Below are 15,635 nucleotides of genomic sequence, written 5' to 3'. Positions count from 1 at the left end.
GAGCCTCTGAGGAACGCGTCCATGTCGCGTCGCGTCGTGAGTAGACGCCGACCCTCCTGACCACCAACCGCCACGGCCTCCCTAGACTTTGCACCTTAGGACTCCTCTCACTCGCTCAATATAGACGCATCAGTTACTGCTTGTGCTCCATCAGCTTCATACTGAGAACGCGCGAGATGCCTCCGAGTAGCCTAACGTTTGTCTACAAGCACGACTTAGGCCATCAGCCTATCCACGTCGACATCTATCCGCCTTCGAGACCACAAGCTACTACAGCTACCTCGCCATGTCCTGCGGTGGTGTACTTCCATGGTGGCTCCCTCACGGTTGGCAATAGACGGAGCTGGTTTCCCACTTGGCTGCACAGTACGTCTCCGCATGTCAATCCGCTCCTGGATGTTTTTCCCTGATTCAACCCAGAACGCGTGACATCGTCTGGAATGGCATTCGTATCGGCTGATTACACTCTCTTGACACCTGCCACTGGTCGCGACATTCTCAACGATGTCAAGGCTCTCTTCCGTTTCCTGGAGCTTGAGGCCAACCAGAAGATACGCGACGCATGTGAGGCGGAGGGGAGTTCGTCCTTCGAGCTAGATCCAAGTGCTCTGGCGGTAGCAGGAAGCAGCGCGGGCAGTATGTGTGTGTATTACGCGGCTCTGTACGTGTCCCCGAAACCCAAGGTGGCCCTGTCGCTCTACGGGATGGGCGGCGACATGTTGGTGAGTCTACTATCACTCCTTTCCGAATATTGCACGCTCATCGCATCAAGACATGGATGTACCTCGACCACAAGACCTCCCCCTTCCTCCGAGGACGCGAGATCTTGGACCCCAAGGACTTCGCCAAGTACTTATATCCTGCTTGTCGCAAGTCTCCTGTCGTCAACGATTCTCCGCTGGCTTATCATCCCCCTACACACCACATACCCAACTTCCCTGCTAATCCTAGAATGCTGCTCGGCCGACTCTATCTCCAGACCGGTACCTATCTGGACTACTTCACCGGCTCTCACCAGCCCAGCTTGAGTGTCACTCTGCGCGATCTCCTCTCACAGGACGGACTGCTCTCGGAAGACCCGAACTACTCAGACACCGGCGCCGAGAAGTATCGCAGCTCAATCCCAACTGAGCATCTACCCCTCTTTCCTCAATTCGCTGACGTGTCCTCTTTCCCTCCCACACTCCTCCTGCACGGCTCCGTCGATTCTGCAGTATGGGTCCGAGAGTCCAAGAACATGCATCGGCTCCTGGAGAATGCAGGAATTCATGCAGAGCTGAAGATTGTAGAGGGCAAGGAACACTCCTTCGATTACGAGCCGGATGCAGAACAAGAGTTTGGAGGCGCTGGAGGGTTGTTCGATCAGGCCCTGGAGTTCCTGAAGGCACACATCTCTAGGTGAGGGCTGACCCCGATGTATGACGATCATGCCCAGAAAGACACTATGCATATAGATGTAACGACCATAGAGGGGACAATGACGATGTATATGTTACACAGAGCCATGCAAAACGATACCTAGCAAGAAATCAGCAGAGAGCACGGAAAACAGTCCAAGGGACAACCCAAATCCCGATCCTATGCACCCAGTATCCACCATACCACTAACCCTATGACTTCCCCTCCACTGCTATGGCAGCCGGCGCGACCATGAAGTGCGGCTCATCCATCGATGGCTCGTCGTCGACCGCCCCTGATGCCAACAAGATCTCTTCTGCACTCAACGTGCGAGCCGCGAAAGTGACAGCTGTCTCCTCCAACAGCGGGACCACCTTCTCCGAGCACTCCAGTGCCACCCTCAGCCGCTCCGTCAGCGACTCGGCCGCATCGAGCTTCTCCTGCCACTCCGCAGCTGTCGGCGTGCTCGTCCCGTTCGACGTCGACCCGATCTCGACCTGCTCGTGCGGTGGGACCGCGTCGAAGAGCCCATTGGTCCTGTACATGCTCTCTGGCGGCAGAGAGCTCGTTACGGGCGACGGGGAACCGGGGATTTCCGTCTTTGCCCACTCGCGATCCAGTGTCTCCTCCCACCCAAGCTCCCGGCAGAGATCGCGGATGATCGCGTCGCACTTGCCCAAGAGAAGTACGTCGTCCGCGCGCGTGCCGATGTCGCCGGCGAAGTCGAGGTTGATGAGCACTCGCGGGCATGACTCGGGCGCCATGGACGCGAGCTTGGCAAATGGCTGCACGGTCAGCGATGTGCCGATAACGAAGAGCAGGTCTGCAGTGCCGATCTTCGGGATCGACTGGGAGAGGAGCTCTGGGAACTATGAGTGAATGAGTTGCGTGTCAGAGTCTCTAGCCTCAATGGTGAGTTTGAACCCAATCTAAAACCATGCTTACCGATTCGCCGAAGAACACTATGTCTGGCTTGACGAGACCCGCGCACGACTCGTTATCGCAGCGGACAACCTCTCCCTTCTCGACTAACTCGCGCATCCGCGCTGAGTCGTACTCCTTCTTGCAGTCAATGCAGTGCTGGGACGCGAAGCTTCCGTGGGCCTCCACGAGCTTGTCAGCGGGGATGCCGGCCTGCCGTTCGAGAGTATCAATGTTCTGCGTAAAGCATGTGTGTAGCAAGCCGCCGTCGGAGAGGAGCTTTACGAAGGTGTGTGTTAGCGTTGGTCGGTAGCGGCCGGGGTAGAGCTCGCGGGTCAGCGTGTAGACTGTGTTCCATGGTGGCCATGATTGACCGTTGGCCGGTTAGCTCGATGTCATGGAGTGATATCTCAAAGCAAACCTACAGGGAATGGGGTTGAAGCGAAAGTAGTTCAGCTCGAAGACAGCTCGAGGATACGGTAGGTTCAGCTTCGCTAGTCTTGCCTGTACGGAGTGAGTTAATAATTGCATTCCTGCTAGCAAGAGCAACGCTGGCATACATATAAACCTGAAAGGATTCAGCACCAGGTCAGCACACATCATGGTCGAATCTCACGCACCCGTCCTAGGAGACCTGAAGTCGGGGATGCCGGCTGCCGTGCTCACACCTATCGACGTTGTCAGTGGACTTGGATCATCGTGCTCGCATGACCAGCTCACCTGCACCGAGCTGGAAGGTACCTCCATGATAATCAGCATACGAGTCATGACGGCATCGCAACTACAATGTGAGCAAGGCCTACCATCACGAAAACCTGTTTGCATTGCGGGGACTTCATGTATTTGGCAACCGAAGCTATGTCTCTGTCCTTGAGGACTGCCGTCGGCCCATCGTAGAGCATCAGTAGCTCATCCGGGTCGTCCATTGCTGAATTGAAAGTCATGCTATCTTGCTAGGTCGTTTGAGCTCTTGTGAAATATCAGTACAGATCCTGCACGTTCTATGCGTCAGATGAACCGAGGGAAACAGAGGACGCGGTGCACGCCGGGGGGAGCTCGGTATAAAGGCTGCCAGCGAACCACCGATGCTTCCCGGGCGGACACGAAGCGGCCGAGAACTTAGAAGGTTCGAACCTGGCAGCGAATTGGGCGGTGTCGTGGGCGGTAGCCAAAGTGACTGATTTCAATGAGGTTAGGCTTGCGAGGAGGGAGTCTCGACTGCCCGAAGGGTGGTTGTCGTGGACCGTGCGGACGCGACCGCGAGGCCTGCGCACCGCGGCGGGGTGGTGGTGATTACTAGAACCCTCTGTCGTCTGCCAAACACGACGGCTAGACTAATGAAGGTAACCAATCACTGCACGCTCTCACATGTGTTATGACATAGGCGAAGCCCTGTGAACGTCTCTCCCGGGGGTTTTGTCGGGATGCGCTGGGATGGAATGGTACCATTTCGGCATCCCGCGGCCTGTGATGTGGGTCGCACGACCGCCGGGAGGCCACGATTTCAATGCCCACGGGGGTCCGATGACTGACGATGGGGCCATCAGAATGATGGCAAATGACGATGGGGCAGTCGGACTGTTTTACAGGGTTAGTGTACATGCGTAGCTGATGCTGAAGTCCTCAGGACTACACGTTTGTGGTCCTTTACAGCTTCTCCTTCTCCTTGAGCTGCTGCTCCTTCGGAGGCTCTGGGTCGGGACTTGCCCTCTCGTCCAACTTCCCGGGTGGTGACGCCACAGGGGCACCAGTCGCGAGGGTGGGTCCAGGCGCGGACGTCTCTGGGGACTTCGTCTCTTCAGCCTTCGTGTCCGATGGCTCACCAGACAGCGTCTCCGAGAGTTCCAAAGCCTTCTCAATCATCTCCGTCAGCTCCTCGACCTCCGCCTCCACCCGCTTCTCCTCTTCCTCCACAGCAGCCTCCACTCCAGCGGCCTCGGGTTCGGCGTGCTTCGCTGCCACTGCTTCCTCCCTCTCCGCTGAGACCTTCTCCTCAACCCTAGCCTCCCCCTTCCGAAGCGCCTCGAGCGGAACAAGGATCTCGGTTTTGCCCCATTCGCGGTCTAGTTCCTCTTCCCATCCGAGCTCCCGCGCGAGCTCTCTGATTACCTCGTCACACCGTCCGAGAAGGACGACGTCATCCGGCCTCGATCCGATGTCCCCCGCAGACTCCATGTTGATCAGGACGCGTGGGCAGCTCTCGGGCACGAGGCTGGTGAGGGACGCGAACGGGTGTACCTTCAGTGATGTCCCGATGACGAACAGCAGATCTGCCTCTCGCAATCTGGGGATCATCCTCTGGAACAACGGCGGCAACTAAAAAGTGCGATGTGCGATAATCATCAGCCTCCGCGTGTCCGGAACGTGTGGCATAAAACGCGCGCACCGATTCGCCGAAGAAGACGATGTCAGGCTTGACCAGTCCGTCGCATTCTTCGCAGCGTACAATGTCCCCGTTCTCGACAGCCGCCTTCATCTTGGCGCCGTCGTAGCGGGCGTGGCAATCGATACAGTGCTGGTCGGCGAAGCTGCCGTGCGCCTCAACGATCTTCTCGCCCGGGACATGGGCTTGGCGCTCGAGGGTGTCGATGTTCTGCGTGAAGCATGTGTCGAGGTATGAATGATCAGCGAGGACCTTCACAAAGGTGTGCGTGAGTGTGGGGCGGAAGCGGCCGGGGTAAAGTTCGCGCGCGAGGGTGTAGACTGCAGCGTGGATACGTCAGAGTGAGAATATGGATAGATGCAAGGAACTGACAAGGAAGAGGGTTCTCGCGGAAGTAGCTGATCTCAAATACCGCTTCTGGGTATGGGAGATTCAGCCTCTGTAGGTTGGACTATATAGAAGCACAATGTCAGAAACGCGTAGTCTCTCGTTCCATGGCATGCGAGACGCACGTAGAGACCTAAAGTACAAGAACTATAAGCTCATGTCACTGTTCATGCAAACAAAATTAGCAGCACACCTGTCTCAGGAGATCTGAAGTCGGGAATACCAGCAGCTGTGCTGACGCCTGTGGCCGACGAGCGATATTAGCTGCAAACTTGCAGCATCTGGTGCTGATGAAGCTTACCCGCGCCAAGCTGCTCGTCGTCTTATCAGTACCATCTCGATATCTTCAGCAACATGGGAATGACGCACCATGACAAACACCTTCTTGCACAAGTCCGACTTCATATACTTGGCAATGGACGGGATGTCCCTGCCTTCGAGGAGCTCCGTAGGTCCCTCATATGGGGTGGAAAATTCGTTACCCATGAGTCTAATGTGGTTGTTAGCAGGTTACAAATGCGCAGCTCCGATCCTGTGCCCTCGGTATATATGGTCTATGGGAGAGTTCTTGCAGGGTTCTGTTGCAAGTCGAGAATGCCGGAAAAAGCGGCCGAGTCGGAGCCTAGGAGCTCGGCGTCTAATCTAGGCCTAGCCGTACGTCACATCATACTCAACGCCTCAATGTTTGAAATCCGTCCATCCAATCAAAGCATAGCTAGGGAACATCACACAAGATGAGTCAGTGCCTTGGCTTCAAGAAGCGCTCTGCCTCCCAGTCCTCAAGCCAGGAAGTCACAAAGCCGACAATCTCTTCGTGGATCATCTGTATCTGAGGGGGCTCCTCTAGTAGGTCGCTACGCCCGTTCTCGTCCCAGTGATGCACGCCACCTATCGCAACGCAGTTTTCACGTGAGTACCAAAAAAAAAAACGCTCACAAGTCAGAACAATAATGACGAACCCCGGATGACCTTGAAAGGTCGCAAGATGGTGTCTTCGCGAGGGCGAGCATAGTCGCTATGCGGAGTAACAGGTCTCCACGGGTCAACTGACAGAAGACGTCAGATCCATGAGAGGATGCAATATGGTATGTCTAACCTTCGCCATCTATGATCGCCAACCGGTCGGCCTCGATGTCATAGTCACCAAGTGCGTTCACAACGGTGATGTTGGGAAGCGCAGGCACGGCAAAGTGCTTGCCTGGTAGGTACGCCTGTCAACCAGGAAGACCTGTGTCAGGTATTCCCACAGAATGCGAGAGAGTGTGACGTACCTGGCGGCAGATCTTCGACTCGTACTCGAGCGTCAGGAGACGAGAGACAATGCGAGGGTGGCCCTTCGGAGGAGCGGTCTAGACAGCGCTATCACTATCGGCGCGCCGAACGGTACAGAGTTTGAGCCGCGACGCACCGAGAAGTATCCCCACTCAGTGCAGACTTGGAATAGCCACAACCTCCAGATTTGATCGAGGCCTGTATCGTGGAACTTGCTGTCATCGTAAGTGCCAAAGCATTCTTCCACAGCGTCACCCGGACACAAGCTGACGACATTCTATCACAAAAGCAATTCATGTCAGTGGGAAGGCGGGGAGACACGATACACTCTGCGGCACTTACAGCTTTGATGTACTTCGCGTAGTTGTACACGGGGACAGGAACCATAAGATCACCCTCAATGATCACCATGTCGAGGCCTTCGTCGTACGAGACCACGCCCATGTCGGGGTCCTCAGGCTCGAACTTTCCATTGAGCGCCGCACAGAAGGTGTCCCAGCCCGGGCTCCCGACTTCTGGGTCCCAGTTCCGGGCTTGCCAGTACCCGAGAGGGCTCTGTCGACGTCAACAAAGTCAATGGTCCATAGATCAGCCGGAACGAGCTGACAGACGAACCTCGATGAGCGACGCGAAGTCTTCGTCGTGTTCGAGTGCAGCAACTCCAAAGAGCGACTTGATCGTGGTTCGGGTGAGCGGGTTGCTGAGGAGCGTGTCGATGACCTCGATGGAGACCTGTAGGTTTCCCGAGCAGACGCGATCAGCCGCACGCCGGATGATCTCCATGTACTCCCAGTTCTCGATGCTGGCATGCGTGACGCCTGAGCGATATTTATCAGCACGGCGCTCACGCTGCGAGTTGTATGGGGTTGATGGCGCACTCACCACTCGATGAAATTGCGCCCCAGACAAGGTCGGGATACAGGACCTTCATATGCGCGGCGCGCGCACCCGCATAAGAGCCCTGGTAATCGGCGGTGAGCAAAACAGCTGCCGGAGCCTATGTATGCGTTCCACATACTCCGTAGTATATCCAAGGGTGACTGGGTGCAGTCAGATCTTCGCCAATGCCATCGAACTTGACGTTGGCCATGAAGTGAGCCGAGTCCGCCGCGGATTGAGCGTTGTTCAAGAAGCTGTAGAGTGCATAGTCCGCAAGTTTGGTATCAAGTCCATTCTCGCAACAAGATAGCATTGGAAACATACCGAAGCGAGTCCGTAGTCAGGTTCTTGACCGGCATCGACTGACCTGCGGTATAGGAGCCACGCACACATTCAACCCACTAATCTTGGAGAGTACGTGCACAACGCACATACCGTAGTATCTGCAGCATGGGTAGGATCAATAAAATTGCACTCACAATGCACCTGCAGACTGAATTCCAGGTTTACGCACCTATGTTCCAACACAATCCCAATCCCACCCGTTGCACTCGCCAGGATCTCCATGATGCCTGTATCGAGGAACGGCAACCTATCCTCGCCCGATGTCTCCCCTCCATCCAGCACAAACACAGGCGTGCTGGGCCCAGGGACGTAGTGGCGGGTGTTCACCCAATACCGCTGCCTCCACGTCTCCGTGTCGTTCGCCTTCGCGAAATGGTCCAGAGGCTGCTCGAACCACTTTTCGGGGAACTCCTCCGCTAGCTTGCGTTGGCTGTCATGAGCATAAAGCGTGCCTTCTCCGTCCTGGACGAAGAGTGTGCCTTGAGCCTGGGAGCGGGTGCGTGCGGCCTCGAGTTTCCAGAGATTGACTGCCTGTGGGCCCAAGAGACGGATCTGGTCGATGCCACCGCATACAGCGAACTCGGCAAAGCACGAGAGTAAAGCGAGAAGAACGCGCTTTCTCGCCATAGTTGTCGGCAGTGCCGGTGGTAGTCGGGAGACAAGCAGTGACTGAAGCAGTTCCCACTGGGTCGCAAGTGAGGGAAACCGGCGACGCGACGGCGTGAGACGCGTCCGTCACGTGCGCATGACATACGAGGACATAGAGAGAATTACAACAGTAGTTAGAGGACCGGACTGACGAGACTGGCTACATGGAGTGTCATAAATGTAAAGGAGATCGAGAGACGTAACGTGGTTCATGTGTACTCGTGAATAGATACGGATACATATCGACTGGTACCCCGGAAGACAAGTACACTGCTACAAAATCAGGCATATCGGGCACAACAATGAACAGAAACCATGCAGTCCGAGAACACACACGCACGACATATCCTTCGCTGCCAGTCCGAGCTCGCAACCAAGCCATTACGACTCGCCAAGGGGCTTCGCGCACACGCGCTTGTGTTCTTCCCAGTCGCGGCGCTGGTGGTCGGCAGAGCAGTACTTGACGAGCTTGCAGCGGCTGCAAACAAGACCGGTGAAAGCCTTGTTGCTCCCGGCACTGCACTCGGAGCCGAGGTCACTGCCCTCAACGCTGCCTTCGCTGCTGCCCTCGGACCCGCTCAAGGGCAGAATGTCGCGCTCGTCGGAGAAGCAGACGTCGCACTCGATCCAGTTGCACATCTCCTTCGGACGCGCCCGTCGCCCATACCGGTACCGGACCTTCTTCTTCGAACTCGGGGAGAGCACTGCCGCGTTCTCGGGACCCTGCTTGGGGAACCGAATAAGCTCGCAGCAATTGTCTGTGCATCCGGGGTTCGGGCAGCCGCTCGGGAAGTCGTGGTACATGTCGTGGGAGGGGACGAATGTGGGATGGGCGAAGAGAATCTGAGAGTAGGACATGGTCTGGTGCGAAAAGAGCACGATGAAGGGGGGACGCTTCTCATGGAGAATAGCGCGGAGGGTGAGGTCGATTTGTGGGAAACAAGGGGTACGGCGGTCAAGCGCGTTGTTGAGCAGGATGTCTAGGAACGTGCATCAGGACAATGCTCCGTAGCTGTACCCAGAGGTCGTTCTTGGAGATCGAGTAGATGAAGGGTTGGGTAGGAGGGCAAGTGAGACACTCACAATCGTGATTGATCTTTTGCTCTACGCTGGGCTTGCAAAATCCTTGCGCGGTATTCTGGCAGACATACTGGAAGTACTCTGTCACTTGATCCATCTCGTGTCTCTTGAGATCCGTTACGATGACGTAGATTTCGTCGCAACCGCGATCATGCATGCCTCGGAGAAGCATCAACTCTGGGAGCTAGAGGCGGGATGGTTGTAAATTTTGGTGGCTCGAGCAACATGGTTGAACGCGACACGCACCATGCTGAATATCACAGGCATCATCGTGAGCCGCTTCATAGAGCGGTGGTGGTAGACATGTGTGACCCAAGTGCGGTCAAGGGGTATAAGTCGGCCGGTGTCGACAGTGCGGGTGAAGATGTTCTCGGGGACGAATACACCCTTGTTCCAGAGAAGAACCTGGTCGCGCCGGGCGTTGGCGTTGGCCAGGTGCTTGCGCTCGCGCACGCGCTGAAACCAGTCGTAGTAGGAGTCGGGGCGATGAGGCCGCTCGAGCCATTTGTCGATGAGCATGTCGGTAGCGTCGTTGTCGAGTTTCTGGCACTCGAGCTCGCTCATGGCCAGGCTGGGTGGGATAAACTTGGAGTAATGCCGCCCGGGCATGGCTGGAATGCGGGGTAGAATGGAGTGCGCGTCGAGGGAGCGGGCGAGGTGGAGGGCGTGGAGACGAAACTCGGCGTCGAGGTCAAGGTCAAGAGGAGGCAGCGGGTCCGGGAGCGAGAACGGGCCCAGTGGTGCGGGCCCGAGGCAGACGCCCAATTGCAGGTCGGTTGGCGGAGATGACGCGAAAAGGCCCGCCCTAAACTGCGTCCGCTTCAGTCGCGTCTTCTCCATCCTGCGCTTGGTCTCCGACGGCCACCACCTCTGCCTATATACTAGTCTCCAGCCGGCTTCTGGCCTTCGTTGAACCTGTTGGGGGGACTCCGCCGGTACTGCCCCACAGCCTTCGACCACCACACGACCAGCAGCACGTCCTTCTCTTCTCAGGAACAGCCTAGACCACAAATGCAGTGTCCATATGCTTTCCTTTGGCTCGCTATATGCGCCGTTCTCACGCATGCAGGTCGGTTCGGTCCGGAGCTATCCTAGACAGTCGCATTGAAACTGTCGGTTGCAACCCCAAATCCATAGCCTCGGTGCCTGCAGGAGGAAACGAGTCTACCGTAAGCACATCCCTCTAACCTTCCACCTCATCGTTGATCACGGGCCTCTGTTTCCCCAGTGTCGCAAGTGGCATCATGTGAAGCGAAAAACAGCCATAACCGCCGTTCCCAAGCTCATTCGCGCTCACTATACTAGGTTCTTGAGGATCTGCAAGCCAACCTGTGCATACGCTTCTGCCGTCTTCGTGACAACAACCTTATAAGTTCCACATAGCTTCGAGCAAGGACGGTGCAACGATCATGCACGACAAAGCCTGCGGATCACCTTCCACGATGCTATAGGTCGCTCCTCGGCACTGTGGGCCTCTGGGTCAGCCGGGTATGTGTATCTCTGTCATGTGGCAGCTCTCATCGTCACTTACTCCTGGTCCATACAGAGGCGGCGGTGCAGGTCATATGAACTCACCTATCTGCCGCACGGATCGCTGACGTGTGTGCAGATGGTAGCTTGATCAAGTTCTCTGACTTGGAGCTTACAGACCGTGCATTGATACTGTGGTCTATCGCCTACATCTGACTTTGGAACAGCTGCGAACAAGGGCTTGCACGACATCATAAATTCCCTCAAGCACATCGCTGATCATTACGACGTCAGCTATGGCGACATGTGAGGACAGCTTGCGTCTCTGCGTCTGTTTACAGGATCTCAGCTTGTCTGGCGGGCTTCGCTAGCATCCAATTCGCCGGTGCAGTCGGATTCTCAAACTGTCCTGGGGCAACTCGCCTTGAATTCTTCGCCGGGCGCCCTGAAGCTACTGCCCCAGCGCCTCCAAAGCTCATCCCTGGGCCCACGGACACAGCTCAGGCAACCCTTTCTCGGATGCAGGACGCAGGCTTCTCCGCGGAAGACACAGTCATTCTCCTCGGCGCCCACTCCGTCGGAAGAGAGCACACGATCGATCCCGCAGCTAATGATACACCCCTTGACAGCACCCCGGGCGCATTCGACTCACAGTTCTACCTTGAGGTATACTATCGACCACTCAGTCGTGCAGACTGAGATGTCGCGGTCGGCTAACTGACGTGCTGTTCTGGGCGTCATAGGTGCTTCTGAAAGGCACCGTGTATCCTCGGAAGGCGCCCCATTCAGGAGAGGCCCTGTCGGCGACTAAGGACGTCTTTAGGCTCTCCTCGGACGCGGCGATAGCACGGCATCCCGACACTGCATGTGCGTGGCAGTCCTACATCGGTGCGGCTTCTGTGTCTTGCCCTCCTTGCTCTCTCTTCACACCGATGTTCCTCGGGTTGCTGGAATCAGGTCACGACGATCGCATGCGAAGCGCTTTCCGCAAGGCGATGATCAAGGTCGCGACGCTAGGACACAGGATGGAGGACTTGGTCGACTGCTCTCATGTCATTCCTGTACCCCCGCCTTGGAACAAGACCGCAAGCTATCCGGCAGGCTTTAGCACTAGCAGCGTCGAGCGTTCAGTCAGTCTCTCTTCGTGTCCTGGCATAAGTGGGTTCGCTTTTGACAGTGACCTTGGATGTAGTGCCGCGACCTCGCTCCTCCTGATCTCTCGCGCTCATGAGGTCTCCTGCTTACTACATACATTGCTAGTTCTTATGAATTCTTTTTTTGTGCGGCTTGTCATGTATGCCTGTACTTGTTATGTCTTCCAATGCCAAGTGTTGAATACATTCGGATCCCAAAGTTCTCGTGAACTTCGATAATAGGCCAAAACACAGTAACGATTCCACGGCGATTCCGTAGCCCTTCCAGCGAAAGCTAGTGAAGACACACTGACTGGTCTCCAGTATTTCTGCTAGTTATAATTTTACGGAAGGAGTGATTAGGAGAACTTTACATGCCATACCAAACCGTGTATCCCAGCGACGCCGCCGTCCAAAGACGCACACCATGGCTGTACGATATCTCACTTCAAAGCTTGCTCATCAAGTAAACACCATCGTCGCTTTGATATGAGGGTCGCTGACATGATGACACCAGTACCTGGAGATCTTGGGCGAGGACAGCGAGCAGAATTTTCGAGTACTCGCTGACGCAAACTTGGCGAACAACCTCATCGACATGCACATCAACTTGCCGTCGAACCACTACCGTCACTGGGCGAGCTACGCCAGCAAAGCTACCACACGCACCGTATGGCCGTCGACGCTCATCACGAACATCACCATAGCCTTGACATAGCCTGGCGGTCCCCAGCCACCCCGCAATCTTACGTACCTACCTACTAATATATAACAACCGACCGCTGACCTCCCAAGCCTTGTCTTTCTTCCTCTTCATCTTCTGCGGCACAGGCAGCGGCCAACCACAGAAACAGCTCTCGCCAGGCCGTCGTCAATCACTTCGCACCGCAGCCATGGAGAGCACGATCTCAGCCCTCACCAGATATCAGGTGAAGAACTTCTTTACAGCAAGTGGTCGTCCCAGTCAGGACCAATGCGACCAGTACGCTGCAAATCTGACGGGCGAGCTTCCGACGGCCACGCCCGTCCAGGGCGGGAGCAGCTATACCGTCGTCGGCGGAGATTTCGTCTGCCGCCCTCGACCTAGAGTTCCTCCATCACGTCGAGAAGGCCTACGACGGCTATATGCCGTGGCACAAGGACTCGGGCAAACTGCTGAACCTCCACGTCTACACGATGCGAAATGTGGGAGGCGTTTCCATGTATCTTGCCCGGGCCAGTCTCTATGCGAAGGACTGCTACCTCCTACGCCGAACACTGACTGATTATGCCCGGTAAGTTTGTCTAACTCACCTAGTACTTAGAATGGTATCTTATAGAACTCCATGCCAACCCAGCTTCTTCGCCTCACCGTGGCACAACACGCCCAAGGCGATGCCGGTGCCGGACCGCAAATCGCTGTACACGGAGTACTTGTCCGATCTCACGCGACTCTCGGGGGGACTGCCAGAGCGTTTCCGTCCCGTGCTGAGGGGACTCATTGAACGTCTCCCGCATCTCTTGGCCGATGGCTGGCCTCTCGTGCCCAACCACATCGACCTGCTGGAGAACAACATCCACGCGGACCCGCAGACGGGCGCGTTGACAGGCGTGGTCGATTGGGCGGGCACAGAAGTCGGCCCGTTTGGCATGTCGCTCGGTGCCGTCGAAAACATTCTCGGGATCGCCAAGACCGACTACTCCCACAGGTACCACGCCAACCACCGCGAGCTCCGCGACCTGTTCTACGACGAGCTGTACCGAGCCATTTGGCCAGGTCTCTCCGTCTCTGCAAATGATAGGCAGCGTCTCGAAGACGCTAGACTCATCGGTCTCTTCCTGACCAACGGTTGGCGGTACGAAGGCGGTACGAAGACCCCTGCCTGCGAGGGGGATGCTAGCTTGTGCCATCTTCACTGTGTTCTAGAGGCCACCTGTGACGAGTACTGAGGGGGGATATATGATAGGACGGCTAAGTCCACAAAGAAATTCGGGGAATCACTGATGTGCGTGGTGGTCCTACATCAGTGCGGCTTCTGTGTCTTGCCCTCCTTGCTTTCTCTGTTCCTTGGGTTGGTGGAAGCAGGCAGTGACGACGATCGCATGCGAAGAGCTTTCCACAAGGCTCTTGCGTCCCAGAAGGGGGGTCGCTTCTGACAGGGTCTTTGTGGAGCTTCGTAGTGCCGCGACCTCGCTCCTCCTGCTCTCTCGCGCTCGTGGGGTCTCTCCTACTGCCTACTACATTGTGATCAGTTCTTTTTATGCCATATGCCACTTGCCATGTATACCTGTACTTGCTATGTCCCAATGCCAAATGTTCCGAGTGGCGAAGTCTTCGTGAACTTGCATTATGAATATCATTGTCACCTAGGGCCCGGGCCGGAATGTCCCATGATGTCATCTGAGCGATCGCCGTCCAGGCTCACTTCAAGTTCGTATCCTCTCCGGGCTCCCCCCGACTCACTCTCGTCCACACACCATGGCTATGCGATATCTTACTTCGAAGCTTGCCCATCAAGTAAACGCCATTGTCACTTTGATATGATATGAAGGGCAGAGCTCACACGACGACCCCGAGTCCAGATTGACGAGGAGCTTATGGGCGCGGTCGGGGCGTTCAGCCTTGATCAGGTTCGCTTCGAAGCCTACGACGAGGACAATGGTCAAAAACTGACATAGAACTGCTTTATAGTTGATGGAACTCGCAGGGCTTGCCTGCGCTCAGACTCTTGCAACGGTTTACTGGAAGGACAAGTACCCACGGGTGTTGGTTTGCTGTGGACCTGGGAACCAGGGAGGGGATGGCTTGGTTGCTGCTCGGCACTTAGGTGCGTGCATGACAATCTTACGATAGTGAATGCGCAGATGAATGGACATGCTGCAGGAATGTTTGGATACAAGCCGACTATTTATATGCCTAAGGTACGCATGTTTGCGAGCCCCCATCCCTTCGATTGCATTCATATACGACATGATGGAACTTTTGTTCTTGTAGCCCGGGTCGAAGGAGATCTACCAGGTGAGCGAAACCTGCATGTCCACATCTCTCTCCTCCTCCCGGCAGATGGCCAACGCCCCCTTCTACCCAGCGCCTGAAAGCCCAGTGTGTCAACATGAAGATCGAGACCCTCGAGCCCTCCAACGACACCCAGTCCCTCAAGTCCGCGCTTGCCTCGTCGGACGTCATCCTCGACGCGATCTTTGGCTTTTCGTTCAAGCCCCCCGTCCGCGCACCGTTTGACGCGGCTCTCTCCCTCATCGCAAATTCGGGGCTGCCCATCGTGTCCGTGGACGTACCTTCTGGCTGGAATGTCGACGAGGGCAAGGTGGATGCGCTCGCGCTCGACCCGGACGTCTTGATAAGCCTGACCGCGCCGAAGGAGGGCGTGCGGTCGTTCAAGGGGAGGCACTTCCTCGGAGGGCGGTTTGTCCCCAAGTGCGTGCTGCTTACATTTGGGGAGCTGGGATGATGCTGATGTTGGTACAGGACGATGGAGGAGAAGTTCCAACTCAACCTGCCGGAGTACCCTGGCTTCTCTCAGATCGTTGAGCTACCGCGAGCAGACGATGCTCAGAAGTTGTGAGGAGTATTTCCACGTGCATATATTGTATGCAGGAGGGATGTAAAGAGAAACAATCGTAGAACCAGGGAAAATGTACTTGTATCTTCAGAATTATAGGGCTCCTTGCATGCCCGGGAGTCGAACCCCGCACTGACGCGTGCAGCCACAGACGCGTCG

At 56.0% G+C, this 15,635-nt stretch overlaps 8 protein-coding genes across 8 annotated transcripts; 4 read left to right on the top strand and 4 right to left on the bottom strand.

Annotated features, from left to right (window-relative positions):
- The first annotated feature begins 60 nt into the window (after positions 1-60).
- On the top strand, positions 61-1,624 carry L226DRAFT_482714 (alpha/beta-hydrolase). Its single transcript, XM_067676984.1, has 3 exons — positions 61-366; positions 421-722; positions 773-1,624. Exons 1-3 carry the CDS (start codon positions 177-179, stop codon positions 1,400-1,402), a joined length of 1,122 nt encoding a protein of 373 aa, XP_067538480.1. The 5' UTR covers positions 61-176; the 3' UTR covers positions 1,403-1,624.
- On the bottom strand, positions 1,429-3,681 carry L226DRAFT_532668 (DHS-like NAD/FAD-binding domain-containing protein). The gene is made up of 8 exons (XM_067680307.1): positions 3,454-3,681; positions 3,123-3,311; positions 3,040-3,049; positions 2,940-2,987; positions 2,880-2,887; positions 2,745-2,823; positions 2,344-2,666; positions 1,429-2,267 (listed from the first exon to the last, which is right to left on the bottom strand). The coding sequence occupies exons 2-8, from the start codon at positions 3,243-3,245 to the stop codon at positions 1,611-1,613; spliced, it is 1,248 nt and encodes a 415-aa protein (XP_067538479.1). The 5' UTR covers positions 3,246-3,311; positions 3,454-3,681; the 3' UTR covers positions 1,429-1,610.
- Positions 3,682-3,966: 285 nt separating this feature from the next.
- On the bottom strand, positions 3,967-5,575 carry L226DRAFT_568890 (NAD-dependent deacetylase sirtuin-2; the record flags this gene model as incomplete). Its single annotated transcript, XM_067684222.1, has 7 exons — positions 3,967-4,635; positions 4,706-5,022; positions 5,075-5,153; positions 5,215-5,222; positions 5,283-5,330; positions 5,391-5,400; positions 5,459-5,575. The coding sequence occupies 7 exons, from the start codon at positions 5,573-5,575 to the stop codon at positions 3,967-3,969; spliced, it is 1,248 nt and encodes a 415-aa protein (XP_067538478.1).
- A 126-nt stretch (positions 5,576-5,701) lies between these two features.
- On the bottom strand, positions 5,702-8,273 carry L226DRAFT_335511 (peptidase S28). The gene is made up of 12 exons (XM_067674034.1): positions 7,755-8,273; positions 7,676-7,683; positions 7,565-7,607; positions 7,380-7,494; positions 7,244-7,322; positions 6,977-7,179; positions 6,704-6,916; positions 6,498-6,638; positions 6,361-6,438; positions 6,186-6,300; positions 6,049-6,135; positions 5,702-5,977 (listed from the first exon to the last, which is right to left on the bottom strand). The coding sequence occupies exons 1-12, from the start codon at positions 8,210-8,212 to the stop codon at positions 5,829-5,831; spliced, it is 1,689 nt and encodes a 562-aa protein (XP_067538477.1). The 5' UTR covers positions 8,213-8,273; the 3' UTR covers positions 5,702-5,828.
- Positions 8,274-8,280: 7 nt separating this feature from the next.
- On the bottom strand, positions 8,281-10,155 carry L226DRAFT_532666 (uncharacterized protein; the record flags this gene model as incomplete). The annotated part of the gene is made up of 3 exons (XM_067680306.1): positions 8,281-9,213; positions 9,317-9,497; positions 9,560-10,155. Coding segments are annotated over 3 exons (1,376 nt in total), but the record flags the coding sequence as incomplete, so codon positions are not given.
- Positions 10,156-10,818: 663 nt separating this feature from the next.
- L226DRAFT_568887 (heme peroxidase) lies at positions 10,819-12,634 on the top strand (the record flags this gene model as incomplete). The annotated part of the gene is made up of 6 exons (XM_067684221.1): positions 10,819-10,873; positions 10,923-10,964; positions 11,011-11,089; positions 11,155-11,449; positions 11,527-11,913; positions 12,434-12,634. 6 exons carry the CDS (start codon positions 10,819-10,821, stop codon positions 12,632-12,634), a joined length of 1,059 nt encoding a protein of 352 aa, XP_067538475.1.
- A 175-nt stretch (positions 12,635-12,809) lies between these two features.
- On the top strand, positions 12,810-14,198 carry L226DRAFT_611089 (uncharacterized protein; the record flags this gene model as incomplete). The annotated part of the gene is made up of 4 exons (XM_067686239.1): positions 12,810-12,898; positions 12,948-13,190; positions 13,254-14,130; positions 14,184-14,198. 3 exons carry the CDS (start codon positions 12,810-12,812, stop codon positions 13,843-13,845), a joined length of 924 nt encoding a protein of 307 aa, XP_067538474.1. The 3' UTR covers positions 13,846-14,130; positions 14,184-14,198.
- Positions 14,199-14,337: 139 nt separating this feature from the next.
- On the top strand, positions 14,338-15,607 carry L226DRAFT_482695 (YjeF N-terminal domain-like protein). The gene is made up of 7 exons (XM_067676983.1): positions 14,338-14,413; positions 14,479-14,526; positions 14,588-14,723; positions 14,780-14,817; positions 14,891-14,914; positions 14,985-15,331; positions 15,383-15,607. Exons 1-7 carry the CDS (start codon positions 14,375-14,377, stop codon positions 15,477-15,479), a joined length of 729 nt encoding a protein of 242 aa, XP_067538473.1. The 5' UTR covers positions 14,338-14,374; the 3' UTR covers positions 15,480-15,607.
- Positions 15,608-15,635: the final 28 nt, after the last annotated feature.

Source organism: Lentinus tigrinus (genome assembly GCF_003813185.1).
Source record: "Lentinus tigrinus ALCF2SS1-7 unplaced genomic scaffold L226scaffold_6, whole genome shotgun sequence".
Taxonomy (NCBI): domain Eukaryota; kingdom Fungi; phylum Basidiomycota; class Agaricomycetes; order Polyporales; family Polyporaceae; genus Lentinus; species Lentinus tigrinus.
This window is presented reverse-complemented; position numbering and strand designations above follow the sequence as displayed.